At 38.7% G+C, this 16,299-nt stretch overlaps 1 protein-coding gene across 1 annotated transcript in view; it reads left to right on the plus strand.

Moving 5' to 3' along the window:
- Positions 1–2,830: 2,830 nt before the first annotated feature.
- Positions 2,831–16,299, plus strand: part of KCNB1 (potassium voltage-gated channel subfamily B member 1) — a gene marked incomplete at both ends in the record, with an annotated part of 159,393 nt that continues 145,924 nt past the window's right edge. Inside the window, one exon of the mRNA XM_083359722.1 lies at positions 2,831–3,397. Within this exon, the coding sequence (XP_083215848.1) occupies positions 2,831–3,397 (567 nt within the window). The remainder of the gene's footprint in view (positions 3,398–16,299) is intronic.

A 16,299-nucleotide genomic window follows, 5' to 3' on the forward strand; every position in this document is an offset into this window, starting at 1 on the left:
GGGGTCGTGGGAAAGGAAGTAAGTGGCGAGGTGAGAGACGGGGGGGGAGGGACGGCAGAGAAATTGGGGGCAGCGGCGGAGGATCCCGTGATCGCTCGGCGCCGTGGGGAGCCGGGGATTCGCCTTGGCGGGCCGCGGGAAATCTGGGCTGGTTTGGGCTGGGAGAGGCTGGTGGGTTTTCTGCTCCTCCGACGGATCGCTGGATCTTGTGGTTGAGGCCATCTGGGAGAAAGCAACAGTGCGAGGAAGGAGAGAAGGCGAGCAGTCATCTCGGGCTTGACGGCGTTTCCAAATATATATGCATATAAATATGGATATATGCACACATGTATATTTTGTTGTTATGACGACTCTCGTGAGTTATTCCCTGGTGGTGGTGCTGAGGAAGGGTTCCCCTTCAGACATCGATAAAAAGATATGCAAATCTTTGTTTCCTTTAGGCTAAAACTCAGTTTAGCTTCTTATCATCCCTACCTAATTGCTAGCCTAATTGCTCCCTCCACCATTGCCAGGTTGTTTGGAAGCATTGAGCTGATAACTGGATGGCCTCACACCCCATTTACCACAAATGCATTTATGAATATATATACACATACACACACACACACACACACACACACACACACACATACACACACACACATATATATGTATATGTATATGTATATGTATATGTATATGTATATGTATATGTATATATATACACACACACATATATATATATACACACACACACATATATATATATACACACATACACAGACACACACACACACCCCTTTCCACCCTGGCTCTTCTTTCAACCCCTGCTGATGTCATCTTTTAGAAACTTAAGCAGAATGCTTTAGCTTTTGTCTTCCTCCCACAATACAGTATTAAAATTTTTACAAATCCCAACTTCTCCCATTTCATACAAGGCATAACAGTCCTTTTAATAGCAAATTATTCAAAAGTCTGTCTCTCCTCTCCACCCTGATGTTTTGTCATCTAGTGAGCTACCTGTAGGCCAACCTTTAAAATAGGTAACATTCTTTAACTCAAATGGGTTGTGTAAGAATGGTTAAAATACTGGAGGCAGGGATGGTTTTCTGTATGCACATTATGGACCTGGGTATGTGTGTGTGTGTCCGCGCACACGTGTGTGTGTGTGTGGGGGGTTGTTTTGACTTCAACCAGTTTGCCATTGCTCCCACTTTCAGAGAGTAAGAATATAATGCTGTGAAAGTACCATGGTTTTCTTTTGTATTAGATGTTCTTCATGTAGAAGGAAAGCTATGTAAGTTTTAAAAGCAAGGTTGCTAATAGATGTACTACGGTATTGTAAATTGTTAATGTCAGCCTGGGCTCCTGATGTCTTTGAGTTTATACCTACAGAAAGATGAGAAGCACACATGCAGAGGGTAAAGGGGAAAATTTTCTTTAAATTGTTAAATATAATCTGTTCTCTGTTTAAAACATAATTCATCCCTTTGGCAAAGGAGAACTTATCTGGAAAATGCAGCTAAATGCCTAGGTAAAATGAGCAATGCTTTGATATTTTAGAACTAGTGAATACAAAATACATATTGATATTTCAGTCTGAAAATTCACGTATTTTGGTGGATAGATGATCAGGTAGATCATTTGAAATCAGTAGGTAATTGTACTCATAACTGCAAAACATTTATGTCAGCAGTATTGCAAATTCTTTCTCTCTCCCAGGGAAACTATAATATAGCGTATAATGTGTTTTCTTAAGATTGTGTACAAAAAGTACATATTTTGAGTAATGGAATATATATTTTGGTGAGCCTGTGTCTGATTATTTCCTTATATGTTTATATGGCATATATACTTTATGGGTAAAGAGGTTTGATTGTTGGTCTGGATGAAACACTGAGAATCATACTACCTCGGGGTAGTAAACTATCAGATCCTTTAGCTTGTTCCATAGGCCTAGTTTCCTACACATCCTTCCCCCCAAACCCAAAGCTTCTGATGATAATAGAAAACATCCTATCGATATCAACCTTATCCACACATCAAGAAGAAAGTTCTTGCTTGAAACCTCTGCTTATATGTGTGTGTGAAGGAACTGTACAAGGAAAGAAAAAGGCTAACTGGAATTAAAATGACAAATACTAACATAGCTTGAATGATTGGCCAGGGTAACACATTATGCACTTATCTGTTCAAAAGACAAAAAAAAATTGTGTTAACTTTTAATCTAAAAGGAGGATAGGTAAAAATGAAAAACATGAAATGCCTTGCATTTTGAGAAAGTTGAAATGAATTAAAATGGATGCTGGGCTTATGAGGATGATCCAGCCTTTTCAGAACAACACAACACAGATATTTGTGCTCTGGGAGAAGATATGTAAAGGATTTGTCTTTAGCACTTTAGGTAGTGAATAACTCTAAGTGTTCCCTACCACTATAATGTATGGAATTGGACAAAGGCTGTACGAAGGCTTTGTTAGCTCAGTGGCTAAACGCCCCTATTAGCATCCTCTACCTTCCTTCAGTTCACTTTCTTTAGGACTTTTTGTTCAGTTTCAGCACCATGAGACTGAACAGCAGCCTGTGCTCTTACAGCCCATCTCCTGTCTCTGCTGCTCCTTCCAGCAAACTGACCGAGCTATTTGTATAACTTCCTGATTAATTGGACAACAGGCAGTTTGCAAACAAAGGAAGAAGCTTTCCATTTAATTTGCTGAAGTTACCAGTAATTCTGTGGATTATTTTGTTTACAGGAATGGAGGAGCCGGAAAACAGATAAAGAGAACCTGTCTGGAACTGTAAAGACCCAGGAATCACTTGTCAGCCTGTTTCAATCTTTTAAAGATAAGCAATGCCTGCAGGAATGAATAAACATGGATCTCGATCTACTACCTCTTTGCCCCCGGATCCCATGGAGATTGTCAGGAGCAAAGCTTGTTCCAGAAGGGTCAAGCTTAATGTGGGGGGCTTGGCACATGAGGTTTTATGGCGAACCTTGGACAGGTTACCACGGACAAGATTGGGTAAACTCAGAGATTGCAATACTCATGAATCCCTGATGGATATATGTGATGACTATAACTTGGAGGAGAATGAATATTTCTTTGATAGGCACCCAGGGGCATTTACCTCTATCTTGAACTTTTACCGCACAGGCAAGTTGCACATGATGGAGGAAATGTGCGCCTTGTCCTTCAGCCAAGAACTGGACTATTGGGGAATTGATGAAATTTATCTAGAATCTTGCTGCCAGGCAAGGTATCATCAGAAAAAGGAACAGATGAATGAAGAGCTCAAGAGAGAAGCAGAAACCATGCGTGAAAGGGAGGGAGAGGAATTTGATAACACTTGCTGTGCAGAGAAGAGAAAAAGACTCTGGGACCTTTTGGAGAAGCCCAATTCTTCTGTAGCAGCCAAGGTAATATCCAATCTATCCATTCTTGATCTGTGATAGATAGGGCTAGAAAGATGGCAATTCACATTTTCAATTATACCTTCCTGGTGATTGCCCCTGGCTATTTTTGATGTACAAAGAGATAAGAAAAACTCAGTGATGGTTTAGTTTTTTGGAAATCCTTATGTTTTTCAACTTGGCAGGGAATTATGATTGCAATTATTTTTAATAGAGGTTTCTTTGCAACAGTTATAAAAATGGGATTAATGTTGCCTTCTTTTAGAAGGTTCATTCAGAATCCCAGACTAAGCTTGGAATTATGTGGAGATCTCTCATCTATATAGTAACCAGATTTAATCCTACTTAGCTTTTAGAGTCAGTCAGTGTCATCTAAGTACTGCTTTGTTGCAATGAAGTGAAGTTGTTGAAACAAAGGCAAAAATTCCCTCTGAACATGACCAGTTATGTGAAAATATGATATAATCTCTGTTCGATTAGAACTTTGTTGTTATATTCCCTTTCATTACTTAAGAGGATTAGGGATTAAAGCAATTTTCATATTCAATTTTCATCTTGGCAATCTATAAACCTTGTTTTGTTTCCAATAGATTCCATTACTATCTTTTTCTAATTCTAAATCATCCCACTCCCTTCTAATATATTTGTGCAGATTGTGATGATTACATTGTAGAGGAAGTCAGAAACTGCTAAAAATTCTAAGCTGCCTCTTAACTATGGCTTGGTGTAGTTTGAAGATGATTCTGAAAAAGTGCTGTAGACAGCTAGATCCTTCTGTATCAGTCTGAAAAAAGATGCCACTATTTTAAGGAGTTCCCTTGGAGTAATTGACTGCATCATTGGCAGCCCTTTGAGTTATAGGTCAGAAAACAGACACCCCATTGATTACAGGAATTTGACTTTATTGTTGTACGCTATAATAACAGAATCTTTGAAAACCTGCCAATTTACCTTTGCTCCCTCTTATACCAAACAGAATCACAACAGCAATGTTTTGAATTTCTCTCTCACATTCTCTCCTTCCTTAGAATTAAGTGGTTATTTATTTTCTCTTAATGGTTCTCCTAATGATTCTTGTATTCCTATATCAAGGTTATCACTCAGTGGCATGGTCAAGAATTCAGTTAGGACTGTGCTTGCTTTGAAAGTGATTAAAAGAAGTACTTCAGGGTTTGTACAAGGATTGCATCTCTCTGTTACTAATTAAAGCAACCTTTTTTGGGTTTTCATGAGCCTAAAAAAATTTCAGAGCTATAAAAGGTCAAATCATTAAAGCAACTTGACTTTTTCATACTTAACATAGAAGCCTGGAGAAAGCCATGACTGTTTCAATGAATACCAAAAAAGGCCCAAAATACTTCTTCCAAACAGGTTTTCAAGGGTGCATTGTCCTATCCCTTATACAGATTGCATTGAAGCCATGAGACACATTTCTCTTATAGGTATTCTTAGCCATTTATCTCAGTTTCTGAACCTGAATTAAATATTTTTAATTTTTATCTTGAAGTCCCACATGACAGAAAGCTGGTCTAGTTGGTCTTTTGTTTGAGGAGTAAACTGTTGAAGACCTGGGGTTCCATTTGTGGCTCAGCTGCTTCACAGTCTAAGTCAGGGGTAGGCAACCTTGGCTCTTTTATGACTCGTGGACTTCAGTGCCCAGAATTCCTATGCTGGCTCAGGAATTCTGGGAGTTGAAAACCATGAGTCATAAAAGAGCCAAGGTTGCCTACCCCTGGTCTAAGTTAAAGCACAACAAAAATGGATAGTACAGGGGGCCATGAGAAGAGGACATGACTTCAGTGAGTTTGGCTTTTAGCACAGCTCTTAACTTTTCCTGTAAATTATCCCAGGTTCCACCCTTGACATCTCTATTTTAAAAGGAATTAGGCAACAGTGATTCAGGTTTTATGGCTAAACAACTTGAAAAGCTTAAGTCAAGCATAGAAGACCTTTTAATCTTAGAAGATCAGATGGCCAACAGAGCCTTGGGTTCCACTTACACAATCTTCCAAAAGTTGTCGCCAAATTATGACGATGGGGAAAGCAATTTAGTACACGAGCCTATTACTTGCATTTAACTAATTGCGATTACATTATATGAAATTGAATGGAATTAAGTTCAATGTTATATTTTTCCTAGCTTGGCCTACTCTTTGGACTATGATTCTATTAAATGTCAGTGGCAGCCCTTGGCTTGAGAAGGCTATGTGGTCCTGATTGTAGAATATGAAAATTCCTGCCAACTTTAATACAAGACAATGATGAATAATGGTCCTTTAAATACAGCAGCATTTTTTTTCTTTTTTCTTTTAACGACCTTGTAATCCCTTGTAATCCCTTGGAGTCACGGTGACTAAGCGTTTACTGGCTGGATGCCTTTCCTGACCCCTATGCGAAGTTCACAGCAGATATTTTCTCTTTGCACCCAAGGGAGAGAATTATCTGCTGCTACCCAACAGCAATTAATTCACTGAATTCCAAATGTCCTTAATAAGGAACATTACCTTTCTCTGATTTTATAGATTTTCATGATGAGTAATAATTTATAAATCATTTATAGCGGAGCTGAGCAAACCTGGAGATGTGTAGCTTTGTTCAAGTACTCAAAGATCTGTATACATACACAATTATGGCAAGTTAGAACTTCTAATAACAACTTTTTATACCCCATCCTTAGGAACTTAAACCCAATATTCATGCAACCTACATCATTTCTAAAAGGACACCAGTTATATAAATCTTCCTTCTGTTAACAATACCCAAAAACAATAATTTAGTCCTCTCTCTCTGGTGTCTGAGATAGAAATATTAATTTACACCTCCTTTATATATGTAAATATAGAACATATGTATCAAAGGATTTGCAATTATCTCTATTGGTACCTCTCAGCCTAATGCAATCTGAAAAGCCATATTTTATATTCACTTCTTCTTTCTTCCATGGAGAAGGGGGTACATGGTGGAAAGTTTAATGCTAAAAAAATCACTATCCTACTTGGCAGCTAATTAAATATTTCATGCTGCTATAGAAGCTACATGTCACCACTAGCAACAGCATGCTTGCAAAGAAACTGGGTACAAATATGGAGACTAATACCGGCAACATGTAATTATTAAAACTGGCAAGTATTAAGATGGTCAAATATCAGGCTCTTGTAGAAAAGCAAGGATTTTGAAATAAACTTCAGGGTAATCCAGGAGATTCTTGGAAGCTTATCAAGTATCATTCTAAGGGTGAATTTCCATAACACATTAGGCTAAGCATTAGGCTTACTTATTTCATGTATTTTGCAGTGTTTGTAACCTGTCCAATTCTGGAGGTCTCTGGTGGTACACCACAAAATTAGGAGAATAGAAATGTGTAATTCTAAACCCCAAAATTAAATGTAAACGAATACCCCCGTTCAAAACTATGAGGAGCCACCGCCTCACTGAAATAATACACCCTGACTTGCTTATAGAACATGAACAAGGAGAAGTTGCATGTAGGTCCCTAAACTGGAGTTGCCACAAAGAAGACCCATATTCCACAAACCTGATAGTAGGGTCTTTCAACAGGCTCTTTCTAGATGACCAGACCATTCAACAGTTTTTCTGTTCTGGCTGAGCATCAGGCCACTCCAATCAGACCACTAGCTTAAGCCATAATCTAATTTATTTGATTAGGTATAATATGTCATGTACAGACTGCAAATGTTCAGTTAACCTACCACGTTTAGAATTTAACATGTGATCTTAGCATTGGGGAGAAAATTTATATAGTGGCTAAGAGTTGGAAATAGCTTGATGGCACATAATTAATCAATTAATCAAGGAAATCTGTCTCCGTTTCAATGATAGATGCAAAGAAACTTTTTTTCCTGGCTGGATTCCCACTGTGTGCTTAACTAGGTCAGTGAGAGACCTGGCAGGAGAGAAAAAGGTAGGAAATCTGGCCAAACAATACTAAAACATATACAAAACACAACTGGCAAAATATTTTGTTCCCCCTTAGTCCAAGGCTTGGGAGGACAGACAGGGCTTTATGGCTAGAGGTTTTGTATGCATGTATGTGTTTATTTTTTATTTAACATGTTGTATGAACAGAGGCAATTTGGTGGGTTAATGATTTGGTGTGTTGTGCTAATATATTGCACTACTTAAGTTTAGTATCATGTGCTAATGTGGCTATAGTCTCAAACTGTTAGGCGAGGATTGTTAATACTGAAGGTCAAAGCATTCTGGGGTGTCAAAAGGTTACCCAGGTATATCTATGAAAGGTGAAGTGGAAAACTCTTCCACTCTGAATTTTCCCTGTTTTCCACATAACTGCATATTCGTCACTATCTCTACTCCTTTCAACCATGTGATATAGGGATCCCACTTTCTTGTTGTTCTTTGAAGAAGTTTCGCTTCTCATCCAAGAAGCTTCTTCAGCTCTGACTGGATGGTGGGGAATGGAAGGATTTATATTCATTGCAGACAGCTGGTCATTTGCATTCTTTTAGAGAGTCATTGAGGCCGTTTGGAGAGTTTACCTGTGTCCTGAGGGTCACCTAATTAGTGCAAATGTGTATAGAGCAGACATGTCAAACACAAGGCCCGGGGGCCGGATCCAGCCCATGAAGTGGTTTCATGCGGCCCGCGAAGCCATGCTGGAAACAGTGAGGGAACGGCCCCCACTGCCTTGGCCCTGGCCGAGAGACCCTCCTTCTGCCAGACCCTCAGATCTGTCCCACTCCTGCCCAGGCTCCCATAGGCACCCTTGATGCGAACGATGTAGAGCTGGCCACGCCCACCCAGTAGGCCATACACACTCTAGCCATGCCCACCCAGTAGGCCACGCCCACCCTGGCCATACCCACCCAGCCCCATGAGGGCAACCGCAATGCTGATGCGGCCCTCAATGAAATTGAGTTTGACACCCCTGGTATAGAGCTTTCTTGGTTGCAGGATGTTTTCTGCCCTTTGTCCCTTCACTTTTGAAGACAGGCTCAGGCTGTTGGGGATGAGCCTGGGTCGTCTGCATCTCAGATCAAGTGCAAATTGTTCCTGTAGTCTGCAATGTTTTCTGGAAATCTGTTCGCAGTCCTGCTCCATTCAAAGGGTGTTCATCCCAAAGTGCATAATTAAATATCTACGGAGATTCTCAGTAATTCAGGTCAGGGTTGTCCCAAAATGCTTTTTCAGGAGGCAACTGGGCTCCTGAAAAAACACATTTGAGACAACCATGATCTGGATTACTGAGCATCTCCATAGTCATTAAGAGATAGTGGTGACGAGATCCAGGTGGATTTGCCAATGCATTGGGAAGAACAGCATGCATCCCAGAGGCAGGATTTGACCTTGTTACTTAAAAGACCTTTTGCCAGACAGATGTTTTGTGTAGAATGAAAGCTGGAAAACTGATGCAAGCCAAAAAATAGTCTGAAAGTTGAACTGGTTTGCTCGGTCCCTACCACTAGCCAATGGAGTCTCCTTGAAATACATTTCAATACATTCATGTGAAAAGCCTGCATCTGAATAATAAGATCTTCTCTGACATAGTATCAAAATGCATTAGAAGCTGCTTACATTGTATTGATTTACTGTATATGAGGATGATCGTCCTTGCCAAAAATGTCTTTTGTGATTTATAGATTATATCCTAGTTTGTCTTTAGGAACAAACGATCCAGCACAAATGCATTTAGCAACTGAAGACATGCATATTGATATCATCATTCATCTTGCAAAAAGTACACATATTAAACAAAACTACTTACAAAATGTGTATTAGAAGGAAAAAAAGCATAAATAGTCCCAAATTATTTAATGCACTTATCTTTTTCTCTCTCTCTCTTCCCTCCCCTTTGTTAGGTCTGTTAATTGAAGTGAATACAGAAGCCTCTAAATTTGAACCTAGAACCAATGCAAGGGAAGAAAGGAGTAGTTAATATTTTACCCATGCTATGTTCTAAATTTAAATACTCTTGGGGTTGCTATTAGTTCCTGTAGATAAGAGGAGTGTTTGCCAAAAAAAACACCCTAGCATTAAAATTAGAAGATATTTAACATGAGGAATGAAAGGATTAAAAAGGAGGAAGAGGTGGAGGGAAAATGAAAGGAAGACGAAGAGATGAAGAGGAGGAAGATGGGGGGGAAGGAGGAGTTACATACCATGTATGGTTTGTCCTTATCAAAAAGTTCCTCTCCTACAAGGAGGAGGCTCTGCACAGTGGTTATGAGTGAAGCAGCTGCACTTGATTATTATAATTTAGTGACTGCAATCTGCACACATTTCAAGTCCATCCCATCCCATTGCGGGCAACTTACTTCATAAATATCATCCATTGTGTTGAGTAGGTAGTATTGTTTTACAGAGAAAAGACTTTCTTTCCTTCTCTTTCCTTGATCTTGCTCTCTCTGACTTGCACATTCTGTAAATTTTCTTTTGGTCTTTTTTATTGTCAGCTGGGAAAGTCAGTTACTGACTGATTTGGGGGAGAAATTCAGGATTTATTTTTTTTGGGGGGGGGAGGAATTAGCCAAATTTAGCAGGGCATTCAGATTGACTCCACCATAATTGCTTTCCTGACCTTTTGACTCTATACATCTATGCTCTCTTCCAGTTATCAGATAAACAAATCCATATCTAATTGTAGCACGGTACTTTTATGCATTTCTTCTTTCTTCTAGTTTTTTTTTTCTATTTTAAAAATAATTTAAAAGGGTATGACGTATACCTTCAAAATTCCACTGCATGTCCATCATGTATACTTGAGAACAGTCCTGCTCACTGTAAGCACAGGAATCCTTTGAGAGAAGGCATGTTCCAGTGCCTTATTCATTTAAGAAATTAAATTTAGCTTGAATGCTTTGGAATTATTACTGCTCAGAGTCTAATCATTCATTCTGAGAAAAGGTGCTGGAATGAATAAAGTCTTCTCTATTACAGACAGTATTGTGGAATACAAATCACTTGATTGCATTCCAATTCAGTATCAGATCAATTTAATATGTTCCTTATATATAATTGGTTAAGTTTCAGTGTGTAGCTTAGAAATGGGCTTCTTGCCCATCTTGTTACAACTTCTAACATTCCTCACAACTGATCGGTTGGGCAGCTTGGATGTGTGATAGCACAATATATAAAAGGCTTCCTTTGGACTTGAAGGCTACTGGACTGGACACTGGATGGCAATATCACAATAAAGCCAGCATTAGATTATCTCCAGACTGGAAATTGCACATTGCTTAATACTGAATATTGAACCTCCAAATGTTTATGTCTCATTATCCTAGGCTTTCTAAAACTATTTTGATGAGTGACAAAATCTCAGCGAATCCCAACCACCTTACCATACGTATTATATGGAGCTGACTGGGCATGTTCCCAAGGATATCTGGCAAACCTGGATAGTTTTGATTCATAATTGCATCCTGCCATAATGGCCATTGTCGCACAGTTAAAGCTATGAATGTGAAAATTTGTGGGATGGAGAAAGTCAGAACCCAGTGTCTCATGTCACAAATACTAGGGTGCACTCAAAGGAGTTTCATCTCTTTCTGAAGAATGAAATTTCATTTCTCCTTCTTAATTGGTCCTCATTGGGAAACTAAATAGTTTAATCCCATCTAGATCAGTTTGACAGAGAGGTTTGCACAGTAATTGAAGTATGAGCACTGGCAGTGTCAATTTGTTTGGCAGTGGTCCTTAATTTTCAAAGCTAATTAACATGCCTTCATGTTTTGTCTTAGGAATTGCTTAATGCTACCAGTGATCAGTTTCTTTAGACTGAAGATGGTAGGTTTACAAAACCTAATATATTTCTTTGAAATAATTTCCACAAAGGAGGAATTTATTGGAATATGAATTGATCCAATGTAAGTTTTCAACTAATATAAAAATGTGAAGAGAGATATATGTTGTAATCCAAACAATCCCAAGTTTTGTAGCTCAGTGCAGAATTGAACTGTGCATATACAAAGAGAAAATGTGTTTGAAACATTAACCTTTAAAATTAAAATTAAACATTAAGCAGCTTTAAAATTAATACTTGTTAAATGCACTCAAAATATCTAACAGAAAGGTGTGCATAATGTAGGAAAATGCATGCAAAATGCATATATTGTAGTCATGCTATTTTTTAAAAAATTACTGTTTGGTATAGAAATGGGAATGAACTTGCAGTTCAAACAATGATCAACCAAGCAAAGTTGAACTTGTTAGACATCCCCAATAATGGATAACATAACTGGGGATGCCTAACAAGTTCAACTTTGCTTAGTTGTTGCAGGCTTCTTCCTAATATTGTCCTTTGTGAATTTTGATTTGCATGTTTGTGTGTTTAGAAGCAATTATCATCCAAATGATGTCTGATTAAATATTATGCATTCATAGGACACACATAATGATGACTGTTAACTAATTTTATAATGTGAATAATAAGTTGCAGATACCATGGACCATATTTATTTATATTTAGCTTTATTATTTTTATAGGGACGCGGTGGCTCAGTGGGTTAGGACGCTGAGCTTGTCGATCAGATGGTCGGCAGTTTGGCGGGTCGAATCCCGAGTGCCGCTTAACAGAGTGAGCGCCTGTTACTCGTCCCAGCTTCTGCCAACCTAGCAGTTCGAAAGCACGTAAAAATGCAAGTAGAAAAATAGGGACCACTGCGGTGGGAAGGTAACAGCGTTCCGTGCGCCTTTGGCGTCTAGTCATGCCGGCCACATGACCACGGTGACGTCCTCGGACAAGCGCTGGCTCTTCGGCTTTGAAACGGAGATGAGCACCGGCCCCTAGAGTTGGAAACGACTAGCACACATGTGCGGGGGAACCTTTACCTTTACCTTTTTACTTATTATTTTTATAAATAACTCACGTAAAGCTGAATTTTGCAATTGAATGATCGTGATTTTGTCAATGTTGATGGTGTGCAAGTAATGTTCTTTGCATATTTGTGATGGGTAAACAATTTTTGTTCCAATAGTCCTTCAACTGCTGGCCCTGGTTTCTCAGCCAACAGACTTAGGTCTTGTAGCCCCTTTCTCACCAGATGTTCAGGAATTACAACAACTAGTGTGGTCCTTGAAACATGTCCAGTGTGATTGAACCTCTGGCATAGGTCTCATCTTCTTCAGAACACACAAGCCCCACCAACAAAAGTAATAAAGGCGGGATACAAATAAGTAAAATTTAGCCTAGAGTAGGACTATGATCCAGTCACCCATTATTTAATCTGTGATGTCAAGCAAAATGTCTGTGTGATTTCCTGGAATTCATTCAATACAGACAAGGAAACAAAGTGACTGAACATATCAGGTGGTTATGTGAAGTACTGTAATATCCAAAAGACAATAGCTGTTTTTACAAAAGCTTAGTAAAAAATATACCAGTTTTATTCTTATAACAAAAGCTGCCCTGGGCCCCTGATCCAAAAGATGAGGGGGGTCACACGCACCCAGTTCTCAGAGCCTGAGTAGATTAGAAATGTGCTCCCTATCAGAATTAACGACGAAATCTCAGTCCCTGCTTTAAAGTTATTGGAGCTGTTATCCATATATTGTATCTCTGGTACATTATAAGACACAAAGCGGGATCTTTCTTTGCTGTACCTGAGACAGATGGAATAAATGCTAAATCATTTCTTTTCCATTTGCTAAAGCTTGTTTTATTTTCCAATCTCAGCATGTCTCAGTTGGCTGTATTAAGTAGAGCTGTGCAATTGTTCGGAAATTAGTTGGAAAAATGCTTTGGGGGAGAATAGGAGCATGAATACAGCACCTGTATGCAACTATTTAAAGCAGTTGCATCTTTCCCCAGAGTCACACGGCTACCCTCCACAGTTGCCAGATGGTCCTGGGAAAAGAAGCAGCTGCTTTAAAGAGTTTCAGATAGACTATTACAATCGTATAAAAATTTATTTAGAGTGTTAGGGTATAGACAGAGAAAAACCAAACAGAGCACAATCGTTTTTAACTACAGTACTTCATTGGAACATGTTCTACAAACATATATACACACATCGATTCACGTGGCACAATATACATGGCAAAAAGGAAGAAGAGAGACAGAAGGAATAATTTACTTTCTCAAGGGGAAAAAAACATGTTGATTAGTCCTAGCTATTCAGTTGTGATAAATAGATGTTCCCTTTAGTTGGTTTCCATTTACCAGCTTTAAATGGTGCCTTGATGGTGATGGATTAGTCTGTATCCTCCCACTGTGTTATTTTCTTCTTCCTTTGGCTTCTGCTTTCTAGGCAGGTAATAGAAGGAGACAGAGACTAGAATAAAGAACGAAGGATGGAAATGTCATAGTAAAAATAAGTAGACATTTCATATCACAAGTACTTTGTGTTCTTGTGTGCTCTGCAATACCCTTTTGGAAGATGGATGGATGGATGGATGGATGGATGGATAGATAGATAGATAGATAGATAGATAGATAGATAGATAGATAGATAGATAGATAGATATTGCTTTAAGATCTTTTTAGCATAAGTAAGACAATAAAAGCTTGCAACGTGCTAACATGAAATAGATTTTTTTGCTTTACCACCAAAATCTGAGCAGCAGCCCTTTGGAAATAGTTTGGGATTTCTTTGCATTAGCATCCACCAAGAAATGACAAAACTTCATTTCTTACCCAACAGCTGCATACTATATTCAATCAGAATCCTATGTAGTGATGTATTTGGGTAATTTTAGATTTGGTGTGTAATGGTCTTACAGGGTGCATTTTCAGTTAAAAGGCCACATGTGTTAATTGCTTAAGCTGTGAAATATACTACTCTCATTCCTCTTCTTCCCACTTTTTTCATCAGTTCACATTTTAGGTTAGAGGAAAAACAAGTTAAAAAAATCCCTGTTATAATTAAAATTGCATTCTGACTATGTACATTTTTCACATATAACATCCTTCAATCACAAGTATAAGAATCAAGTGAATTTTGTTTTTGACTGCTAGGATGCTACACATTTCCTTGAGAAACAACATCATTTATTCTCATAAAAATAACTTCTTTTACAAATGCTAGCAACATCTGTGAGCATCTGTTGCCACATATGCACTTAACACACTCAGTCTGAAAAAAGTATTTTTATAATAGGAAGAAACAAAGACTGATGCTCAGTGTCCATTTAGGGGGCAGGGCACTTGTCGGGGTCCCAAAAAGAAGCCTCTCCATGGGACTATGATCAATTGGATCAATAATTCTTATTCAATGCAGCAAAATTTAAAAGTTAGAATATAAGTCAAAAGCTGTTTTCAGTATTTTGTGCCTGTTATCCAATTGTACACATGGAGCCAGTGATTTAAACAGAGGAAAACCTATAATAACGTAGGAGGTATTAAAAAGAAAAGAGGAAGGTGTCTCAAATGAATTATTGTGTACCTCAAATTTTCAGAGTCTTACAAATGTCTGAATGCTACACCTTATCAGCCAAGCTCTCACTGTCTGCTATTTTCCTATTATCTGCAGTTCTCCTAGAGATGCCTTTGGCCCTCCTTGGGATGTGCATCAACCCTCTGTCCTAGCCCCATTGCTCCACAGTCTGCATGTGCTGTCAATTGGATTAAATGTACTTTGCTGAAATTACTATCATATTTTGAAATGGAAAATCCTAGGCAATAGCAAAGTACACAAAACAGACTCAAGAGAAAGGCTAGCAACAAGAAACTTTGCCTAAAAATAGCAGCCTGTTCATTGGAAATACGTTCTGATATGTCTTTGTAGTTGCCTTCAATTTAATGCTTTTTTTTAATAAAAAAATCCTATCTTCTTATCATGGCACAATCTCAATAACATTGTAATTAACTTGGAGGCATGCATGAAAGATGAAATCTGGTTTTCATTATGATCCAGGAAATGCAGTTATTGCTGTTGGAAGGAAGAAGAAAATAGAATTGACAGTGGACCATATGCCAACACTTCCTTCTTTAAAAAAAACAAACAAACCAAAGAAATTACCTGCCAGCAAGATAGTTTCTGTGGGGCGGAGTGATCTTTAAGTCTGGAACATAATCTTGCCTTTTTCTAAAGCCAGCTGGATTAAAGGACACTGCAGGATTTATCCTTGCTTCAGTTTTGTTGTTCATCAATTTCAAGTTGCTTCTATTTATATTTTATTTATTTATGCCTTTGAGTCAATGCTGATTCCTGAAATCATCCTTGCAGTGTTCTTGGCAAGATTTCAGGAGTGGTTTGCCATTGTTACCTTCTTCCTAGAGCTGACAGGGAATGACTGCTCCAAAGTCAGTCAACTGACTTTGTACCTAAGCTGAGACTAGTGCTCATGGCCTCCCGCTTTCCCACCTGGTGCCTTCACCACCGCACCAAGCTGGTTTTATACTATTTATATTAGACTTGGCTAATCCTGATGCTTCAAGACATTTTCAAGTTTATTGGGTTGAATGGGACACATAGCTTAATAGAACTGTCAAAACAGTGGTCATCCAGTCTGGGATTTCTCTCATAATATTAACTTGTACTTAACAGGTCAAATAAAGGTCTACTTAAGAAGCCATCCAATAAGTCAATCTAGGCAAGATAATTAAGGCAAAGATCTGGTAGGAATGAGGTAAAGTGAATGCTGTATTCCAGTTTTAAGTCCAAGAATTGTGAGGCAAGGTTGCAAGGTGGCTGACTTCAGAGATATAAAAACTTCATTTCCATATTGGGCTGTTTTGAAGGGAATTTTTTTCCCTAAGATCTTAAGCCTCCAAGCCAGTTCATGCAAATTACCTCTGCTCAGGATGCAAGTCTATTGCAGAACCAGACCAACATATAAAAAGATTAACAGTATACTTCCAGGTTGTGTGAAAGAACTCTATAGAGCAGGGGTGTCAAACTCAATTTCATTGAGGGCCGCATCAGCATTGCGGTTGCCCTCAAGGGGCCGGGTGGGTGTGGCCTGGGTGGGCATGGCCTACTGGGTGGGCG

This window comes from Vipera ursinii, assembly GCF_947247035.1.
Source record: "Vipera ursinii genome assembly, chromosome: 3".
NCBI classification, from domain to species: domain Eukaryota; kingdom Metazoa; phylum Chordata; class Lepidosauria; order Squamata; family Viperidae; genus Vipera; species Vipera ursinii.